The sequence below is a fragment of the Pseudophryne corroboree genome, chromosome 5, assembly GCF_028390025.1.
Source record: "Pseudophryne corroboree isolate aPseCor3 chromosome 5, aPseCor3.hap2, whole genome shotgun sequence".
NCBI lineage: Eukaryota > Metazoa > Chordata > Amphibia > Anura > Myobatrachidae > Pseudophryne > Pseudophryne corroboree.
The window spans coordinates 375,831,207-375,854,647 of record NC_086448.1 but is presented as its reverse complement, the minus strand read 5'-3'; the positions used below and the strand labels follow the sequence as shown (position 1 = coordinate 375,854,647).

The 23,441-nt window shown below is 47.2% G+C and overlaps 1 protein-coding gene across 1 annotated transcript in view; it reads right to left on the bottom strand.

Moving 5' to 3' along the window:
- SACM1L (SAC1 like phosphatidylinositide phosphatase) overlaps nt 1–21,653 on the bottom strand; it is a 424,002-nt gene extending 402,349 nt beyond the window's left edge. Inside the window, exon 1 of the mRNA XM_063922680.1 lies at nt 21,435–21,653. Within this exon, the coding sequence (XP_063778750.1) occupies nt 21,435–21,463 (29 nt within the window). The 5' untranslated portion in view covers nt 21,464–21,653. The remainder of the gene's footprint in view (nt 1–21,434) is intronic.
- Nucleotides 21,654–23,441: the final 1,788 nt, after the last annotated feature.

The window sequence follows — 23,441 nt, the reverse complement described above, 5'->3', positions numbered from 1 at the left end:
CAGGACCCACTAGCCCTTTGGAGAGACAGAGGGAGAGTTTGCCAGCACACACCAAAAAAACGCTATAATTATATAGGGACAACCTTATATAAGTGTTTTCCCTTATAGCATCTTTTTATATATTTCTAACGCCAAATTAGTGCCCCCCCTCTCTGTTTTAACCCTGTTTCTGTAGTGCAGTGCAGGGGAGAGCCTGGGAGCCTTCCCTCCAGCCTTTCTGTGAGGGAAAATGGCGCTGTGTGCTGAGGAGATAGGCCCCGCCCCTTTTTCGGCGGGCTCGTCTCCCGCTCTTCAACGGATTCTGGCAGGGGTTAAATATCTCCATATAGCCCCCGGAGGCTATATGTGAGGTATTTTTTGCCAAAAAATAGGTTTACATTGCCTCCCAGGGCGCCCCCCTCCCAGCGCCCTGCACCCTCAGTGACTGCCGTGTGAAGTGTGCTGAGAGCAATGGCGCACAGCTGCAGTGCTGTGCGCTACCTTAAGAAGACTGAGGAGTCTTCTGCCGCCGATTCTGGACCTTCTTCTCTTTTCAGCATCTGCAAGGGGGCCGGCGGCGAGGCTCCGGTGACCATCCAGGCTGTACCTGTGATCGTCCCTCTGGAGCTAATGTCCAGTAGCCAAAGAAGCCAATCCATCCTGCACACAGGTGAGTTCACTTCTTCTCCCCTAAGTCCCTCGTTGCAGTGATCCTGTTGCCAGCAGGACTCACTGTAAAATAAAAAACCTAAGCTAAACTTTTCTAAGCAGCTCTTTAGGAGAGCCACCTAGATTGCACCCTTCTCGGCCGGGCACAAAAATCTAACTGAGGCTTGGAGGAGGGTCATAGGGGGAGGAGCCAGTGCACACCACCTGATCCTAAAGCTTTACTTTTTGTGCCCTGTCTCCTGCGGAGCCGCTATTCCCCATGGTCCTTTCAGGAACCCCAGCATCCACTAGGACGATAGAGAAATTATGTATAATGTGAAGCCCCTCTAGTTGCTAATAGATGGAACGCAAAAAAAGTTCCGCTATGAGACGCATAGATCGCACTTCCGGTCACGCGCTATGGCGCGAAGGATATGACGTGACGGACGTTAGGTGGAGATAGGCTCAGTGATGCCGGTGGAACGCAAAGAGGATACTTCCGGTATGAACGATAGTTAGAAACCCCGGTTAGTACTGTAATTAGTCCAGATATTGATGTGTGTTCGTTATTCATATATAATGCCTATGTATCCTATGTCATGATTATACGATGTGCACTGTATAGACGTTTGATGATGGAGAAAAACAATATAGAGAACCTATGGTGTGCTAATGGGGTAATGCACTTCCGGTAATTAAGATAATTAATTGATTGTGTGCAGTATATAGGGGAGCTCGTGAGAGGTTGTCAGTATGCTTATTCTTGGTATGCTGAGCAGATGTCTCCTTGGTTGTCTTGAAAAAGGCTTGCTTAAGCCGAAACGTCGACATTATGAATTGACTTTGATGTACCAATAAATCCTTTTAACTGAAGTTGGACTGGTGAGTGCCCTCTATTCTGGATCTGTGGTCTGGAAATACACTCGGTATATATAGATATATCGAGATAGAGATAGAGATATATATATATTCTAAACTTTCATAAAATTATTAACTGTAAAATGGGTGCCTAAATGAATGACCACATCACAACTTAATACAGTGGACCACCATCACAGATTTTCCTGTACACCTCTAAATTGATGCTGGTGGTAGCATGGGGCAGACAAATAGTCAGAACAGTCAGTAGCATATCAGTGCCATCATCACTAACTGAAAATCCATTTAAAGGATTTCATATTGGGACCGTGTTCTTAACATAAGGAAAAAAAAATAAGAATTTACTCACCGGTAATTCTATTTCTCGTAGTCCGTAGTGGATGCTGGGAACTCCGTAAGGACCATGGGGAATAGCGGGCTCCGAAGGAGACTGGACACTCTATGGGGTATATGCAATAGCGGGCGAATTGCCAAAAAAGGCGAATTCCGGAACGTTTTCGCCTCAAAAAATCAATTCGCCTATGCAGTGCAGTACTTTTTCGCAAAAAAACGGCCCGTCAAAATTCGCCTTTTCTCAATTCGCCTTTTTCCGCATTCGCCTTTTCTGCAATGGTACAGATGCTGCAATTCGCCTCCAGCATATTCAATTCAAGTTTGGAAATTCGCCTGCAGTGCTTTTAGACAGCAAATTCGCGATTTTCACTCCGCCACACTTTGGAGGGTGAAAACAAATAAAAAAATTTTAAACATGTTTTTTTTTGTGTTTTTTTTTTTTGGAATAGCAGATCTATTTATATTAGAAGGGATTAGGTACTTTTTTTTTTTGGGGGGGAGGCACAAATATTATTTATATATTTTTAAAAATTTTTTTTTTTTTTTTTTATTGCTGGAACGGTAAAATCAGGGAAAAAAATGGCGTGGGGTCCCCCCTCCAAAGCATAACCAGCCTCGGGCTCATTGAGCTGGTCCTGGTTCTAAAAATGCAGGGGAAAAATCGGCCAGGGATCCCCCGTATTTTTAAAACCAGCACCGGGCTCTGCGCCTGATGCTGGTGCCAAAAATACGGGGGACAAAACGAGTAGGGGTCCCCCGTATTTTTAACACCAGCATCGGGCTCCACTAGCTGGACAGATAATGCCACAGCCGGGGGTCACTTTTGTGCCGTGCCCTGCGGCCGTGGCATCAAATATCCAACTAGTCACCCCTGGCCGGGGTACCCTGGGGGAGTGGGGACCCCTTCAATCAAGGGGTCCCCCCCCCCAGCCACCCAAGGGCCAGGGGTGAAGCCCGAGGCTGTCCCCCCCCATCCAATGGGCTGCGGATGGGGGGGCTGATAGCCTTTGTGATAAAAAAAGATATTGTTTTTTCCATTAGTACTACAAGTCCCAGCAAGCCTCCCCTGCAAGCTGGTACTTGGAGAACCACAAGTACCAGCATGCGGGAGAAAAACGGGCCCGCTGGTACCTGTAGTACTACTGGAAAAAAAATACCCAAATAAAAACAGGACACACACACCGTCGACAGTAAAACTTTATTTCACACTACCGACACACACATACTTACCTATGTTCACACGCCGACATCGGTCCTCTTCTCCCTGTAGAATCCACGGATACCTGAAAAGCAAAGTTCAATATACTCACCTTAACCAGGGTCCAGAGATAAATCCACGTACTTGGCAAAAAAATAAAACGCATTTACCCGCACCAAAAACGGACTGAAAGGGGTCCCATGCTGACACATGGGACACCTTTCCACGAATAAGACCTGTCAGTGACAGCTGTCACTGACAGGTCTCTAAGCCAATCAGGAAGCGCAACTTCGTTGCGCTCACCTGATTGGCTGATCGCTGTGACAGCGCATCGCACAGCTCCCTCCATTATATTCAATGGTGGGAACTTAGCGGCTAGCGGTGAGGTCACCCGCCGGTCAGCGGTGACCGGCGGGTGACCCCACCGCTAGCCGCTAAGTTCCCACCATTGAAAGTAATGGAGCGGCTTTGCGAGGCGCTGTCAGAGTACAGACGGCGTCCAGCCAATCAGGTGAGCGCCACGGCAGTAGCGCTTCCTGATTGGCTGAAGGGACATCAGTGACAGGAGTCACGTGATGTCCCGGCATTCGGGGGAAGGGGTCTGATGTGAAAACATTGGACCCCTTTCAGTCCGGTATGGCTCGGTGTTCGGTTTGTTTTTTTACAAAGTACGTGGATTTACCTCTGGACCTGGACCTCTGGACGCTGGAAGGTGAGTATAATTTTTTGACAGGTACCCTCGGATCGTCGGAGATCGTTGCAGTCGGCGTGTCAACACAGGTAAGTATGTGTGTGTCGGCGTATGAAATAAAGTTTTACTATCAAGGTGTGTGTGTCCTGTTTTTATTTGGGTATTTTTTTTTCAGTAGTACTACAGGTACCAGCGGGCCCGTTTTTCTCCCGCATGCTGGTACTTGTGGTTCTCCAAGTACCAGCTTGCGGGGGAGGCTTGCTGGGACTTGTAGTACTAATGGAAAAAACAATATCTTTTTTTTTAACACAAAGGCTATCAGCCCCCCCATCCGCAGCCCATTGGATGGGGGGGGACAGCCTCGGGCTTCACCCCTGGCCCTTGGGTGGCTGGGGGGGGGGGACCCCTTGATTGAAGGGGTCCCCACTCCCCCAGGGTACCCCGGCCAGGGGTGACTAGTTGGATATTTGATGCCACGGCCGCAGGGCACGGCATAAAAGTGACCCCCGTCTGTGGCATTATCTGTCCAGCTAGTGGAGCCCGATGCTGGTGTTAAAAATACGGGGGACCCCTACTCGTTTTGTCCCCCGTATTTTTGGCACCAGCATCAGGCGCAGAGCCCGGTGCTGGTTTTAAAAATACGGGGGATCCCTGCCCGATTTTTCCCCTGCATTTTTAGAACCAGGACCAGCTCGATGAGCCCGAGGCTGGTTATGCTTTGGAGGGGGGACCCCACGCCATTTTTTTTTCGGGTTTTTCCCCGTTTTTAAAAATCGCTGCAAAATCCGCCAAATCGGCCGATTTTCGCCCGCGACTCTGGCGAATCCGTTTTTCATTGCATATGGTGAATTCCGGAAGCCACCTTCCGGAATTCACCTGGCGAATTTGGTCTTATTGAAAAAACGGCGATAATTGCCGCGATTTCGCCCGCTATTGCATATACCCCTAAGAAAGAATTAGGACTACCTGGTGTGCACTGGCTCCTCCCTCTATGCCCCTCCTCCAGACCTCAGTTAGGGAAACAGTGCCCGGAAGAGCTGACACAATAAGGAAAGGATTTGGAATCCCGGGTAAGACTCAGACCAGCCACACCGTACAACTTGTGATACTATATCCAGTTAACAGTATGAACAACAACTGAGCCTCAATCAACAGATGGCTCATAACAATAACTATATACACGTATTGCAGAAGAAGTCCGCACTTGGGACGGGCGCCCAGCATCCACTACGGACTACGAGAAATAGAATTATCGGTGAGTAAATTCTTATTTTCTCTGACGTCCTAGTGGATGCTGGGGACTCCGTAAGGACCATGGGGATTATACCAAAGCTCCCAAACGGGCGGGAGAGTGCGGACGACTCTGCAGCACCGAATGAGCAAACTCAAGGTCCTCCTCAGCCAGGGTATCAAACTTGTAGAACTTAGCAAATGTGTTTGAACCCGACCAAGTAGCAGCTCGGAAAAGCTGTAAAGCCGAGACCCCTCGGGCAGCTGCCCAAGAAGAGCCCACCTTCCTTGTGGAATGGGCTTTTACTGATTTTGGATGCGGTAATCCAGCCGCAGAGTGAGCCAGCTGAATCGTGCTACAGATCCAGCGAGCAATAGTCTGCTTCGAAGCAGGAGCGCCAACCTTGTTAGCTGCATACAGAAAAAACAGAGAGTCAGACTTTCTGACTCCCGCCGTTCTGGAAACATAAAATTTTCAAACCCCGGACTACGTCCAGCAACTTGGAATCCTCCAAGTCCCTAGTAGCCGCAGGCACCACAATAGGTTGGATCAAATGAAACGAAGATACCACCTTAGGGATAAATTGGGGACGAGTCCTCAATTCTGCCCTGTCCATATGGAAGATCAGATAGGGGCTTTTACATGACAAAGCCGCCAATTCTGACACACGCCTAGCCGAAGCTAAGGCCAATAACATGACCACTTTCCACGTGAGATATTTTAGCTCCACGGTCTTAAGTGGCTCAAACCAGTGGGATTATAGGAAATCCAACACAACGTTAAGATCCCAAGGTGCCACTGGTGGCACAAAAGGAGGCTGAATATGCAGCACTCCCTTTACAAACGTCTGAACCTCAGGCAGTGAAGCCAGTTCTTTTTGAAAGAAAATGGATAGGGCCGAGATCTGAACCTTTATGGACCCTAATTTGAGGCCCATAGTCACACCTGACTGTAGGAAATGCAGAAAACGACCCAACTGGAAGTCCTCTGTAGGGGCCTTCCTGGCCTCACACCAAGCAACATATTTCCGCCATATGCGGTGATAATGCTTTGCTGTCACATCCTTCCTAGCTCTTATCAGCGTAGGAATTACTTCATCCGGTATACCCTTTTCCGCTAGGATCCGGCGTTCAACCGCCATGCCGTCAAACGCAGCCGCGGTAAGTCTTGAACAGACAGGGCTCCTGCTGCAACAGGTCCTGTCTGAGAGGCAGAGGCCATGGGTCCTCTGTGACCATCTCTTGAAGTTCTGGGTACCAAGTCCTTCTTGGCCAATCCGGAACAATGAATATTGTTCTCACTCCTCTTTTTCTTACTATTCTCAGTACCTTGTGTATGAGAGGAAGAGGAGGAAACACATAACGACTGGAACACCCACGAAGTAACCAGTGCGTCCACAGCTATCACCTGAGGGTCCCTTGACCTGGCGCAATATTTTTTTAGCTTTTTGTTTAGGCGGGACGCCATCATGTCCACCTGTGGCCGTTCCCACCGATTTGCAATCTGCTCGAAGACTTCTTGATGAAGTCCCCACTCTCCCGGGTGGAGGTCGTGCCTGCTGAGGAAGTCTGCTTCCCAGTTGTCCACTCCCGGAATGAACACTGCTGACAGTGCTTGTACGTGATTCTCTGCCCAATGAAGAATTCTTGTGGCTTCCGCCATCGCCACCCTGCTTCTTGTGCCGCCCTGTCGGTTTACATGGGCGACTGCCGTGATGATGTCTGACTGAATCAGCACTGGTTGGTCTCGAAGCAGGGGCTCCGCTTGACTCAGGGCGTTGTATATGGCCCTTAATTCCAGTATGTTTATGTGCAGATGAGTCTCCTGACTTGACCACAGCCCCTGGAAGTTTTTTCCCTGAGTGACTGCCCCCCATCCGCGGAAGCTTGCATCTGTGGTCACCAGGACCCAGTCCTGTATGCCGAATCTGCGGCCCTCGAGAAGATGAGCACTCTGCAGCCACCACAGAAGAGACACCCTGGCCCTTGGGGACAGGGCGATCAGCCGATGCATCTAAAGATGCGATCCGGACCACTTGTCCAACAGATCCCACTGAAAGATCCTGGCATGGAACCTGCCGAAAGGAATGGCTTCGTATGACGCTACCATCTTACCCAGGACTCGCGTGCAGTGATGCACCGACACCTGCTTTGGTTTCAGGAGATCCCTGACCATGGTCACTAACTCCTGAGCCTTCTCCTCCGGGAGAAATACCTTCTTCTGTTCTGTGTCCAGGATCATGCCCAGGAAGGGCAGACAGGAAGGGCAGGAAGTAGGAATCAGCTGCGACTTTGGAATATTCAGAATCCAGCCGTGCCGTAGCAACACTTCCTGAGAGTGTGCTACGCTGACCAACAACTGATCTCTGGACCTCGCCTTTATGAGGAGATCGTCCAAGTACGGGATAACTGTAACTCCTTGCTTCCGGAGAAGTACCATCATCTCCACCATTACCTTGGTAAAGACTCTCGGTGCCGTGGATAGACCAAACGGCAACGTCTGGAATTGGTAATGACAGTCCTGTACCACAAACCTGAGGTACTCCTGGTGAGGCGGATAAATGGGGACATGCAAGTACGCATCCTTGATGTCCAGAGATACCATAAAATCCCCCTCTTCCAGGCTGGCAATGACCGCTCTGAGCGATTCCATTTTGAACCTGAACTTTTTCATGTAAATGTTCAAGGATTTTAAATTTAGAATGGGTCTTACCGAACCGTCCGGTTTCGGTACCACAAACAGTGTGGAATAGTAACCCCTTCCCTGCTGAAGGGGGGGTACCATTATTGTCACTTGCTGGAGGTACAGCTTGTGAATAGCCGTCAGGACTATCTCCCTCCCCGTGGGAGAAGCTGGCAAGGCGGATTTTAGGTAACGGTGAGGGGGCATCACTTCGAATTCCAGCTTGTATCCCTGAGATTCAATTTGTATAGCCCAAAAATCCACTTGTGAGCGAACCCACTGGTTGCAGAAATTTCGGAGACGCGCCCCCACCGCTCCTGGCTCCGCCTGTGGAGCCCCAGCGTCATGCGGTGGACTTAGTGGAAGCAGGGGAGGACTTTTGTTCCTGAGAACTGGCTGCATGGTGCAGCTTCTTTCCTCTACCCCTGCCTCTGGCAAGAAAGGATGCACCTCTGACTCTCTTGCTTTTTTGAGAACGAAAGGACTGCATTTGGTAATACGGTGCTTTCTTAGGCTGTGAGGAAACCTATGGCAAGAAAGTCGACTTTCCAGCTGTCGCTGTGGATACGAGGTCCGAGAGACCGTCCCCAAACAATTCCTCACCCTTATAAGGCAAAACCTCCATGTGTTTTTTAGAGTCGGCATCCCCTGTCCATTGCCGAGTCCATAAGACCCTCCTGGCAGAAATGGACATTGCATTTATTCGAGAGCCCAGCAGGCAAATGTCCCTCTGTGCATCCCGCATATATAAGACGACGTCTTTAATATGGCTAAGTGTTAGCAATACGGTATCCCTGTCCAGGGTATCCAACCCCTCTGACAGAGTATCTGTCCATGCTGCAACAGCACTGCACATCCAAGCTGAAGCAATAGCCGGTCTCAGTAGAGTACCAGAGTGTGTATACACAAACTTCAAGATACCTTCCTGCTTCCTATCCGCAGGTTCCTTTAGGGCGGCCGTGTCCTGAGACGGCAGGGCCACCCTTTTAGATAAGCGCATCAGGGCCTTGTAAACCCTAGGGGAGGATTCCCAGCCCAACCTTTGGCGGGAAAGGGTACGCCATTAGTATTCTCTTGGGAATCACCACTTTCTTATCAGGGGAAGACCACGCTTCTTCACATAACTCATTTAATTCATGTGACGGGGGATAAGTCACTGGCTGCTTTTTCTCCCCAAACATATTTACCCTCTTGTCAGGGACAGGGTCAGCCTCTGAAATGTGTAATACATTTTTCATTGCAATAATCATGTATCGGATGGCCTTAGTCATTTTGGGCTGTAATAGTGCCTCATCCTCGTCGACGCTGGAGTCGGACTCCGTGTCGACATCTGTGTCAACCAACTGAGATAGTGGGCATTTTTGAGACGCTGACGGCCTCTGAGGCGCCTGGGCAGGCCCGGGTTGAGAGCCCGGCTGTCCCCCGGCAGCAACATAATCAAATCTCTTATGTAATGAGTTTACACTGTCATTTAAGACCTTCCACATATCCATCCAATCAGGTGTCGGCACCGACGGGGGCGACACCACATTTATCTGCACTTGCTCCGCCTCCACGTAACCCTCCTCATCAAACATGTCGACACAGCCATACCGACACAGCACACACACGGGGAATGCTCTGACTGAGGACAGGACCCCACAAGGTCTATGGGGAGACAGAGAAAGAGTATGCCAGCACACACCACAGCGCTATATACACACAGGGATACACACTACCAGAAGTGAATTTTTCCCAATAGCTGCTGTATCAATACACCTTTTGCCTAAATTTATGTGCCCCCCCTCTCTTTTTACCCTCTTAGTGCCAGGAGACTGCAGGGGAGAGCCTGGGGAGCGTCCTTCCAGCGGAGCTGTGAAGAGAAATGGCGCTGGTGTGCTGAGAAAGAAGGCCCCGCCCCCTCAGCGGCAGGCTTCTGTCCCGCTGTTTCTGACTAAAAAATGGCGGGGGTTTTACACATATACAGTCACAGACCGAACCCCCCCCCCCGCCCCCCACCAGCACCCTGCACCCTACAGTGACTGGAGTGTGTGGTGTGCAGTGGGAGCAATGGCGCACAGCTGCGGTGCTGTGCGCTACCTTAATGAAGACAGGAGTCTTCAGCCGCCGAATTCATCACCAACTTCTGATCTTCTGGCTCTGCGAGAGGGACGGCGGCGCGGCTCCGGGAACGGACGACCGAGGACCTTTGCCTGTGTTCGAACCCTCTGGAGCTAATGGTGTCCAGTAGCCTAAGAAGCGCAACCTAGCTGTGAACAGGTACGTTTGCTTCTCTCCCCTCGGTCCCACGTAGCAGTGAGTCTGTTGTCACTGAAAATAAAAAACCTAACATTACTTTCTTTACTAGCAGGCTCAGGAGAGCCCACTAGGTGCATCCAGCTCTGGCCGGGGACAGATTCTAACAGAGGTCTGGAGGAGGGGCATAGAGGGAGGAGCCAGTGCACACCAGATAGTACCTAATCTTTCTTTAGAGTGCCCAGTCTCCTGCAGAGCCCGTCTATTCCCCATGGTCCTTACGGAGTCCCCAGCATCCACTAGGACGTCAGAGAAAAAACAAACATACATCCCGTACTCTCCTAACGGGCAGTATAGGTGCGCAAGTCGATGTGGTCTTCCAAGCAGCAAGAGCACAGAACTACAGTATAGCGCATAAAATACAAAAAGCAAAGACTATTCTTTCAAGCAGGACACTGAAATGACCTCCATGTGTGGTACATGGATTTGAAAGTAATTGTAGGCAAGATAGACTTGATTCAAGTCTTCATGTACATCTCCAATATTGTCTCTTTCCAGATGCTGGCCTAATGAGATCAGGCAAATTATTTTAATTCCAAGGAAGTATAAAAAAACTCCCACATTTAGAAAAAAAAAAAGTATTAACATTGACTGCTGTGTGCACTAATCACATGGCTCTTAAACACCCAGGCTCACAATTCAAACATAAGTTCAGCTACTGCAGAAATCAACATTTTTAACCTTAGAAAGTTGCGCTGAGGCATCAGTGAGCCTGTTTGCTTCTCTTCTCTTTCCCAAGATGTCATGTGCTCCCCATTGTTAAACAGGAAAAGCAACAGGAGAGCACGCTTTCTCCAAACATATGTTGACACTTTTCAGGACATGATAGTGCAGATATGATGATACAGCAGTACGCTTGGAAGTGTTTCTGTAGCTACACACTTAATAACCATACAAGAATGCAATTGATGTTATTTTTAATCTATGCTACATGTAACATGATGCTGAAATTAGGAACATTAAAAACAGAATGCATCTTAACGAACAGGAATACATGTACAGTACAAATCTTTAGCGTTCACATAGTTAAAAAAAAAAAAAAGTGTCACATAGTTAAAAAACAAAAAGTGTTGTAAAGTCTATTGACAGAATTATAAAAGCAACATGCTATCACAAATTATGCTTCATATAATTACTCTAGCCCAGTGGTTCTCAAACTCGGTCCTCAGGACCCCACACAGTGCATGTTTTGCAGGTAACCCAGCAGGTGCACAGGTGTATTAATTACTTACTGACATTTTAAAAGATCTACAGGTGGAGCTAATTATTTCACTTGTGATTCTGTGAGGAGACCTGCAAAACATGCACTGTGTGGGGTCCTGAGGACTGAGTTTGAGAACCTGTGCTCTAGCCTATTAATAAAGTACCAGCCTGTATGGCAGAGGTTATTAATAGTGTTTGGAGGGCCCCCAGGATGGTACATGGGGGGTAATTCCAAGTTGGTCGCAGCAGGAAATTTTTTAGCAATTGGGCAAAACCATGTGCACTGCAGGGGGGGCAGATATAACATGTGCAGAGAGAGTTAGATTTGGGTGTGGTGTGTTCACTCTGCAATCTAATTTGCAGTGTAAAAATAAAGCAGCCAGTATTGACCCTGCACAGAAATAAAATAACCCACCCAAATCTAACTCTCTCTGCAAATGTTATATCTGCTACACCTGCAGTGCACATGGTTTTGCCCAATTGTAACTTTCTTGCTGCTGCGATCAACTCAGAATTACCCCCATAAGCCAGGTGAATTGCTAAGAGAATAAAGCAGATACCATCGATTCCCCTTGAATGCTAGCTACAAGTCTGACTCGTCTGCAGACTGTATATACAATGCTAAAGAGGAGTCCTGCTAGATCACCGGACAATAACACTACATTTCCAGCGATGTGGTGAGGACACTTAAAGTGCCCTATCTCCCCCAATGCTGAAAGTACCCACTTTGGTGCACCCTTCTTTGAAAGAGAGGCGTTCCCTCTGTCAAACAAAACATCACCTTAGTAATTAATATTAGTTTCCAAAGAGGAGGTTGGAAACTTTTTTTTTCTCTTTTTTGCGCTCAATCTGTTACTGTTTATGTATGTTATATGGTGCTGCTGACCCCTTGTGGCGCTACATAAAGGATATTAATAATTTTGAAAGTCAAACATTATTCAGTTACATGAAACATGCAAATGGCAGGAGGGTCACACAATGCATGATCTAGTCTAAGTATGATTAGTATGAGGTTAAAAAAAGAGCAATATTATGGCGTAATAGGGGAAAAGAATTTGCTATAAAAAAGTGGTCAGACTTCACTCTATTAAAAAATAAATTTGGCAAGTCCTGTGTTATGTGTGCTGACAATTATGTTGTTTACAGTAAATATGCTTTTAATCTTTAGGGGTTTATTCATAGGAAAATAGCCCAATTATCGCTTTCTTTCTACTTTCAGTCTAATTACAATTAAAAAGATTACAGCCTAATAATTTTCCTTACGTACACTAACTGATTTGCATTATGACTCGCAACCTTTGGAAAGTACTTTGAAATGGGCTGGAGGTGTGCGGTGTGTCACAAGCATTAAAGGCATACAGGTTTAGTATCCCTTATCCAAAATGCCTGGGACCAAAAGTATTTTGGATATTGGATTTTTCCGTATTTTGGAATAATTGCATACCATAATGAGATATCATGGCGATGGGACCTAAGTATAAGCACAGAATGCATTTATGTTTCATATACACCTTATACACACAGCATGAAGGTAATTTTAACCAATATTTGTAATAAATTGTGTACATTAAACAATGTGTGTGTACATTCACACAATTTATTTATGTTTCATATACACAGCCTGAAGGTCTTATAATACTTATTTTTAATAACTGTGTATTAAACAAAGTTTGTGTACATTGAGCCATCAGAAAACAAAGGTTTCACTATCTCACTCAAAAAATTCCTTATTTCGGAATATTTGGATATGGGATACTCAACCTGAACTAGCTTAAAAAGGTGTCAACAAGTATAAATGTATAACTTTGGAGAGAATAACAAATCCCCAAAATGTAGTAATTTAAAACGGGCGATGTACTAAGCATTGGAGAGAGATAAAGTGGAGAGATAAAGGGGTAGATATGTTACCAGCCGTTACGGGGTATAGCGGTATTTGCAGACGTTATGTGCCGCAGATACCGCACCTGCAGTGTCTGTTTAATGCTTGGGGCACTATGCGTCCCAGTTTTTAGCTGCGATCCGATCTCATGCAATGTGTTGGCAGATGAATAAACAGTCAGTGGCACTGCCAGCTGTAGATGTCATTGCCGTACACAGGCTGACCACTACAACTCATTGGCGTTTCTATAATGGGTGCAATGTTTGCAGTGCACACAGGTCCCTGGGTCCAGACCGTACACACTGTACCCATATTTTAATACCTCTCCGGAATCCAGTGTAGGTCGCTGCAGCCACAGTGAATATCGCAGCCAAAATGGCCACCAAGAATGCGCAGTAGTGATTTTGGTCTGCGGAACATGGCGGGCGCCATGTTTCCGGAAACCTGCGCATGTGCAGTAGACTCCGGCATGATACCGGAGACTACTGCGCCATACAGAGGAGGGGACCCACCCACAGTCTGCACAGGGGCCCCCTCCTCTGTTAAAACTAGAGAGGAGCGGGTTCGGTTTCTTTGAATCCGAACCCGCACGAACTTCACTTTTTTTTTCACGGGTCCGAGCGACTCGGATCTTCCCGCCTTGCTCGGTTAACCCGAGCGCGCCCGAACGTCATCATGACGCTGTCGGATTCTCGCGAGACTCGGATTCTATATAAGGAGCCGCGCGTCGCCGCCATTTTCACACGTGCATTGAGATTGATAGGGAGAGGACGTGGCTGGCGTCCTCTCCATTAGAATAGATTAGAAGAGAGAGAGAGAGAGAGAGAGAGATTGTGCAGACAGAGTTTACCACAGTGACCAGTGCAGTTGTTGTTAAGTTAACTTTTATTTAATATATCCGTTCTCTGCTATATCCGTTCTCTGCCTGAAAAAAACGATACACAGCAGTCACACAGTGTGACTCAGTCTGTGTGCACTCAGCTCAGCCCAGTGTGCTGCACATCAATGTATAAAAGCTTATAATAATTGTGGGGGAGACTGGGGAGCACTGCAGGTTGTTATAGCAGGAGCCAGGAGTACATAATATTATATTAATTTAAAATTAAACAGTGCACACTTTTGCTGCAGGAGTGCCACTGCCAGTGTGACTAGTGGTGACCAGTGCCTGACCACCAGTATAGTAGTATATTGTTGTATACTATCTCTTTATCAACCAGTCTATATTAGCAGCAGACACAGTACAGTGCGGTAGTTCACGGCTGTGGCTACCTCTGTGTCGGCAGTCGGCACTCGGCAGGCAGTCCGTCCATCCATAATTGTATAATTATATACCACCTAACCGTGGTATTTTTTTTTCTTTCTTTATACCGTCGTCATAGTCATACTAGTTGTTACGAGTATACTACTATCTCTTTATCAACCAGTGTACAGTGCGGTAGTTCACGGCTGTGGCTACCTCTGTGTCGGCAGTCGGCAGGCAGTCCGTCCATCCATAATTGTATTATTATAATATATACCACCTAACCGTGGTTTTTTTTTCATTCTTTATACCGTCATAGTGTCATACTAGTTGTTACGAGTATACTACTATCTCTTTATCAACCAGTGTACAGTGCGGTAGTTCACGGCTGTGGCTACCTCTGTGTCGGCAGTCGGCAGGCAGTCCGTCCATCCATAATTGTATTATAATATATACCACCTAACCGTGGTTTTTTTTTCATTCTTTATACCGTCATAGTGTCATACTAGTTGTTACGAGTATACTACTATCTCTTTATCAACCAGTGTACAGTGCGGTAGTTCACGGCTGTGGCTACCTCTGTGTCGGCAGTCGGCAGGCAGTCCGTCCATCATTGTATTATAATATATACCACCTAACCGTGGTTTTTTTTTCATTCTTTATACCGTCATAGTCAGTCATACTAGTTGTTACGAGTATACTACTATCTCTTTATCAACCAGTGTACAGTGCGGTAGTTCACGGCTGTGGCTACCTCTGTGTCGGCACTCGGCAGGCAGTCCGTCCATCCATAATTGTATTATAATATATACCACCTAACCGTGGTTTTTTTTTCATTCTTTATACCGTCATAGTGTCATACTAGTTGTTACGAGTATACTACTATCTCTTTATCAACCAGTGTACAGTGCGGTAGTTCACGGCTGTGGCTACCTCTGTGTCGGCAGTCGGCAGGCAGTCCGTCCATCCATAATTGTATTATAATATATACCACCTAACCGTGGTTTTTTTTTCATTCTTTATACCGTCATAGTGTCATACTAGTTGTTACGAGTATACTACTATCTCTTTATCAACCAGTGTACAGTGCGGTAGTTCACGGCTGTGGCTACCTCTGTGTCGGCAGTCGGCAGGCAGTCCGTCCATCCATAATTGTATTATAATATATACCACCTAACCGTGGTTTTTTTTTCATTCTTTATACCGTCATAGTCAGTCATACTAGTTGTTACGAGTATACTACTATCTCTTTATCAACCAGTGTACAGTGCGGTAGTTCACGGCTGTGGCTACCTCTGTGTCGGCACTCGGCAGGCAGTCCGTCCATCCATAATTGTATTATAATATATACCACCTAACCGTGGTTTTTTTTTCATTCTTTATACCGTCATAGTGTCATACTAGTTGTTACGAGTATACTACTATCTCTTTATCAACCAGTGTACAGTGCGGTAGTTCACGGCTGTGGCTACCTCTGTGTCGGCAGTCGGCAGGCAGTCCGTCCATCCATAATTGTATTATAATATATACCACCTAACCGTGGTTTTTTTTTCATTCTTTATACCGTCATAGTGTCATACTAGTTGTTACGAGTATACTACTATCTCTTTATCAACCAGTGTACAGTGCGGTAGTTCACGGCTGTGGCTACCTCTGTGTCGGCAGTCGGCAGGCAGTCCGTCCATCCATAATTGTATTATAATATATACCACCTAACCGTGGTTTTTTTTTCATTCTTTATACCGTCATAGTCAGTCATACTAGTTGTTACGAGTATACTACTATCTCTTTATCAACCAGTGTACAGTGCGGTAGTTCACGGCTGTGGCTACCTCTGTGTCGGAACTCGGCAGGCAGTCCGTCCATCCATAATTGTATTACAATATATACCACCTAACCGTGGTTTTTTTTTCATTCTTTATACCGTCATAGTCAGTCATACTAGTTGTTACGAGTATACTACTATCTCTTTATCAACCAGTGTACAGTGCGGTAGTTCACGGCTGTGGCTACCTCTGTGTCGGCACTCGGCAGGCAGTCCGTCCATCCATAATTGTATTACAATATATACCACCTAACCGTGGTTTTTTTATACCACCTAACCGTGGCAGTCCGTCCATAATTGTATACTAGTATCCAATCCATCCATCTCCATTGTTTACCTGAGGTGCCTTTTAGTTCTGCCTATAAAATATGGAGAACAAAAAAGTTGAGGTTCCAAAATTAGGGAAAGATCAAGATCCACTTCCACCTCGTGCTGAAGCTGCTGCCACTAGTCATGGCCGAGACGATGAAATGCCAGCAACGTCGTCTGCCAAGGCCGATGCCCAATGTCATAGTACAGAGCATGTCAAATCCAAAACACCAAATATCAGAAAAAAAAGGACTCCAAAACCTAAAATAAAATTGTCGGAGGAGAAGCGTAAACTTGCCAATATGCCATTTACCACACGGAGTGGCAAGGAACGGCTGAGGCCCTGGCCTATGTTCATGGCTAGTGGTTCAGCTTCACATGAGGATGGAAGCACTCAGCCTCTCGCTAGAAAACTGAAAAGACTCAAGCTGGCAAAAGCACCGCAAAGAACTGTGCGTTCTTTGAAATCCCAAATCCACAAGGAGAGTCCAATTGTGTCGGTTGCGATGCCTGACCTTCCCAACACTGGACGTGAAGAGCATGCGCCTTCCACTATTTGCATGCCCCCTGCAAGTGCTGGAAGGAGCACCCGCAGTCCAGTTCCTGATAGTCATATTGAAGATGTCAGTGTTGAAGTACACCAGGATGAGGAGGATATGGGTGTTGCTGGCGCTGGGGAGGAAATTGACCAGAAGGATTCTGATGGTGAGGTGGTTTGTTTAAGTCAGGCACCCGGGGAGACACCTGTTGTCCGTGGGAGGAATATGGCCGTTGACATGCCAGGTGAAAATACCAAAAAAATCAGCTCTTCGGTGTGGAGGTATTTCACCAGAAATGCAGACAACAGGTGTCAAGCCGTGTGTTCCCTTTGTCAAGCTGTAATAAGTAGGGGTAAGGACGTTAACCACCTCGGAACATCCTCCCTTATACGTCACCTGCAGCGCATTCATAATAAGTCAGTGACAAGTTCAAAAACTTTGGGTGACAGCGGAAGCAGTCCACTGACCAGTAAATCCCTTCCTCTTGTAACCAAGCTCACGCAAACCACCCCACCAACTCCCTCAGTGTCAATTTCCTCCTTCCCCAGGAATGCCAATAGTCCTGCAGGCCATGTCACTGGCAAGTCTGACGAGTCCTCTCCTGCCTGGGATTCCTCCGATGCATCCTTGCGTGTAACGCCTACTGCTGCTGGCGCTGCTGTTGTTGCCGCTGGGAGTCGATGGTCATCCCAGAGGGGAAGTCGTAAGCCCACTTGTACTACTTCCAGTAAGCAATTGACTGTTCAACAGTCCTTTGCGAGGAAGATGAAATATCACAGCAGTCATCCTACTGCAAAGCGGATAACTGAGGCCTTGGCATCCTGGGTGGTGAGAAACGTGGTTCCGGTATCCATCATTACTGCAGAGCCAACTAGAGACTTGTTGGAGGTACTGTGTCCCCGGTACCAAATACCATCTAGGTTCCATTTCTCTAGGCAGGCGATACCGAAAATGTACACAGACCTCAGAAAAAGAGTCACCAGTGTCCTAAAAAATGCAGCTGTACCCAATGTCCACTTAACCACGGACATGTGGACAAGTGGAGCAGGGCAGGGTCAGGACTATATGACTGTGACAGCCCACTGGGTAGATGTATGGACTCCCGCCGCAAGAACAGCAGCGGCGGCACCAGTAGCAGCATCTCGCAAACGCCAACTCTTTCCTAGGCAGGCTACGCTTTGTATCACCGCTTTCCAGAATACGCACACAGCTGAAAACCTCTTACGGCAACTGAGGAAGATCATCGCGGAATGGCTTACCCCAATTGGACTCTCCTGTGGATTTGTGGCATCGGACAACGCCAGCAATATTGTGTGTGCATTAAATATGGGCAAATTCCAGCACGTCCCATGTTTTGCACATACCTTGAATTTGGTGGTGCAGAATTTTTTAAAAAACGACAGGGGCGTGCAAGAGATGCTGTCGGTGGCCAGAAAAATTGCGGGACACTTTCGGCGTACAGGCACCACGTACAGAAGACTGGAGCACCACCAAAAACTACTGAACCTGCCCTGCCATCATCTGAAGCAAGAAGTGGTAACGAGGTGGAATTCAACCCTCTATATGCTTCAGAGGTTGGAGGAGCAGCAAAAGGCCATTCAAGCCTATACAATTGAGCACGATATAGGAGATGGAATGCACCTGTCTCAAGTGCAGTGGAGAATGATTTCAACGTTGTGCAAGGTTCTGATGCCCTTTGAACTTGCCACACGTGAAGTCAGTTCAGACACTGCCAGCCTGAGTCAGGTCATTCCCCTCATCAGGCTTTTGCAGAAGAAGCTGGAGGCATTGAAGAAGGAGCTAACACGGAGCGATTCCGCTAGGCATGTGGGACTTGTGGATGCAGCCCTTAATTCGCTTAACAAGGATTCACGGGTGGTCAATCTGTTGAAATCAGAGCACTACATTTTGGCCACCGTGCTCGATCCTAGATTTAAAGCCTACCTTGGATCTCTCTTTCCAGCAGACACAGGTCTGCTGGGGTTGAAAGACCTGCTGGTGACAAAATTGTCAAGTCAAGCGGAACGCGACCTGTCAACATCTCCTCCTTCACATTCTCCCGCAACTGGGGGTGCGAGGAAAAGGCTCAGAATTCCGAGCCCACCCGCTGGCGGTGATGCAGGGCAGTCTGGAGCGACTGCTGATGCTGACATCTGGTCCGGACTGAAGGACCTGACAACGATTACGGACATGTCGTCTACTGTCACTGCATATGATTCTCTCAACATTGATAGAATGGTGGAGGATTATATGAGTGACCGCATCCAAGTAGGCACGTCACACAGTCCGTACTTATACTGGCAGGAAAAAGAGGCAATTTGGAGGCCCTTGCACAAACTGGCTTTATTCTACCTAAGTTGCCCTCCCACAAGTGTGTACTCCGAAAGAGTGTTTAGTGCCGCCGCTCACCTTGTCAGCAATCGGCGTACGAGGTTACATCCAGAAAATGTGGAGAAGATGATGTTCATTAAAATGAATTATAATCAATTCCTCCGCGGAGACATTGACCAGCAGCAATTGCCTCCACAAAGTACACAGGGAGCTGAGATGGTGGATTCCAGTGGGGACGAATTGATAATCTGTGAGGAGGGGGATGTACACGGTGATATATCGGAGGGTGAAGATGAGGTGGACATCTTGCCTCTGTAGAGCCAGTTTGTGCAAGGAGAGATTAATTGCTTCTTTTTTGGGGGGGGTCCAAACCAACCCGTCATATCAGTCACAGTCGTGTGGCAGACCCTGTCACTGAAATGATGGGTTGGTTAAAGTGTGCATGTCCTGTTTTGTTTATACAACATAAGGGTGGGTGGGAGGGCCCAAGGATAATTCCATCTTGCACCTCTTTTTTCTTTTCTTTTTCTTTGCATCATGTGCTGATTGGGGAGGGTTTTTTGGAAGGGACATCCTGCGTGACACTGCAGTGCCACTCCTAGATGGGCCCGGTGTTTGTGTCGGCCACTAGGGTCGCTAATCTTACTCACACAGTCAGCTACTTCATTGCGCCTCTTTTTTTCTTTGCGTCATGTGCTGTTTGGGGAGGGTTTTTTGGAAGGGACATCCTGCGTGACACTGCAGTGCCACTCCTAGATGGGCCCGGTGTTTGTGTCGGCCACTAGGGTCGCTAATCTTACTCACACAGCTACCTCATTGCGCCTCTTTTTTTCTTTGCGTCATGTGCTGTTTGGGGAGGGTTTTTTGGAAGGGCCATCCTGCGTGACACTGCAGTGCCACTCCTAGATGGGCCCGGTGTTTGTGTCGGCCACTAGGGTCGCTAATCTTACTCACACAGCTACCTCATTGCGCCTCTTTTTTTCTTTGCGTCATGTGCTGTTTGGGGAGGGTTTTTTGGAAGGGACATCCTGCGTGACACTGCAGTGCCACTCCTAGATGGGCCCGGTGTTTGTGTCGGCCACTAGGGTCGCTTATCTTACTCACACAGCGACCTCGGTGCAAATTTTAGGACTAAAAATAATATTGTGAGGTGTGAGGTATTCAGAATAGACTGAAAATGTGTAAATTATGGTTTTTGAGGTTAATAATACTTTGGGATCAAAATGACCCCCAAATTCTATGATTTAAGCTGTTTTTTAGTGTTTTTGGAAAAAAACACCCGAATCCAAAACACACCCGAATCCGACAAAAATAATTCGGTGAGGTTTTGCCAAAACGCGTTCGAACCCAAAACACGGCCGCGGAACCGAACCCAAAACCAAAACACAAAACCCGAAAAATTTCAGGCGCTCATCTCTAGTTAAAACACCCCTGCTCCAACTGCCAGGGATTTTGCATTGGTGAAACAAAGGGTTTTTCCAATAGCCCCGCACGTGTCGCAAGGAGAAGTACTGACGGCGCCTGAGCAGTTCAATCTCAACCACCAAAGAGTGGCGAAAGTGGGAGGGAGCAGATCACAAGAAAAGTGATTTAACAAGCTCCCACAATGGCAGCAGCTACATTAATACATGCTACCATTATCTGGACCTGCTTCACAGCAATCCAGAGGCGCGTCCACACTAATAACACCTGCAGCATAATACATCAACCCCACAGTACTAGGCAACCAGCTCCTAATTATGTTACAGGCTGTATTTTAAAAACGACAGAGCTGATTGGTTGGTACTTTATCTCTCTCCACGACGTATTACAGATGCCCGAAAGCGTGAGCAGTCAGAGCTCAACATAGTGTGAACAGTTAAGAATGGCTGTAGGTCAGCGTGTACATGTCACCAGAGTACACACAGTGCTGCTCTGCAAAAAGGTAAAGCGTATAAACATACCACGTACAATAATAGGTGCGGCTGCAGCAGCACAGTATGCATACTAGGACAAGGTAGAGCGCTGATATAGGGAAACATGTGATGCAATAAAAGGGGGGCACCACCTATCAGCCTGAGGGACGAGTAAAGGTAAAATAAACGAATAAAATACATTAAGCAAATGCAGATGAACACACATGCTGGGGTACATAGGCGTTAACACCGCAGAAGCCTCTACACGATTACTCACAGTTTGAGGCTCTCATAGACCAGCGCCATGGTTCTAAGCTGGCAGTGATTTGTGTAACTCAACAGCAGCGCCGAATGTCAGACATAAACCCGGCAGCGGCAGGCCCTGCGTACACAGCGCAAGTCACATTATTCTGCACAGCCACTTCCTCCTACGTAACATCTCCAGCTCTACGGCGGCCGGCACAGTCACACTCACCGCCGCCAGCCGCTGAAGGACATAGGGATAGACGGTGCGTTGCTGGTCTCAAACTTATAAATATAGCGATCACAAAATGAGAAAGTGACCACGTAAGTAAGAAGGTATATGAAGTCGATTAGAAAAACAGCAGGTCCTATAATCCCGTTACCCCAGTATGCTGCAAAATACGTTCAATTCACGGCCAAATAGTGAATTGTGTTCATGTGTGAATTATGTCAGTAGTGTTCATGGATAGGTTCATTAATAAATGTCAAGTGAAACTTATATGATTTTATTTGTTTTAAGCAACTAATAGGTAAATGTATGAACTGACGATATGGAGGGAAGCGGTATCAGCGCACGTTATATGCACTATACCGCTTACCCCCATGTCTGATAGCCGCAGTGTTTGATAGCAAGCCGATATGCGTGGGCAATGTATGAACGGTCAGCATTGACCGGGGTAAATGTATTACAGCAGCGCGCAATGTGCCGCTATAACACTTCCTGCTTCACCTCATTACAGAGACGAAGCAGAAAGGGTCATCAACATGATGTAAGAACATCTGGTCTGCTGAAGCACATGCGCGGGATCTTGCTGCTCACGCGAAATCCCCGGCGCAGTCTGGATCCGGCGCCCACCGCAGGCAAGGACAGCTCTGTACCTGCTGTATTGTATGAGCATCAACACCATGCAGCTGTCGAAATCGACAGCTGCAGGTATTGGAACAGTCAGCGGTGCTGACCGTTCATACATTGCCCACGCTTATCGGCCTGCTATCTTATAGATAGCAGCGCCAATATGTACAATATGTCACTGGACAATCATCGCGGCTATCACACATGGGAGGAAACTGGTATAGCTCACATAATGTCCGCTGATATTGCTTCCCCCCATATCGACAGTTCATACATTTACCTAATTGTTCCGACACCTGCAGCTGTCAATTTCGAAAGCTGCAAGTGGCGATGCCCAGGTGTAGTCATTACTAATTAAGATGTGCTGCATTCATTCCTAACTAACAATTCTACAGATCTCCAGGAGGCCTGGAAAACATGAACTGTTGGTAGATCTCAAGGACCGGTTTGCCCAGCCCTGGTGTAGAGATATATATACATACACACACATACACATATCTACACATATATATACACCGTATATACACCTACCTATATATATATATATGTATATATATATAGAGCATATTAAACATGCATATATATATATATACAGTACACGTATATATACACATGTTTATATATTGTGTGTGTTTATATGTATGTATATACATGTGTATATATGTATGCACATGGATATATATGTACTATAATTAAAATAAAGTAAACTTTTATTAAGCACTTACAAGTGCCACCAGGAAGACAGCAGGCTGCAGCGGATGCTAGACAGCCATTAATAATACTCGGCTCGCAAAATGCAGAAGGAAAAAAATATATTTTATTTTATTTTCTTAGTTTCTGGGTGCTCGGAAACCCCCCTGCAAGCGCCACTGATGCACCATGTTATGTGGGTGTAGTGTCCAGTAGCGGATCTTGCCACGGGCAAGCAGGACTTTTGCCCGGTGCGCCGCTTTCCGGAGGGCGCTGGCGCCATCCAGAGGGCGCCGCACCATGGCAAGATCCGCCACTGCTGTGCCCTCCGTTGCCCGCTGTGTCCCCTGTTAAGGGAACTAGACGCTACGCGTCGTTTCCCTTCGTGGAGAGGACATTTTGCTGTGCTGTGCGCGATGACGTCATCGCGCACCGCTCAGCATTTAAGCGGCGCTACTACTGTACAGGGGGCGTAACTGACCACGCCCCCTGTATTAA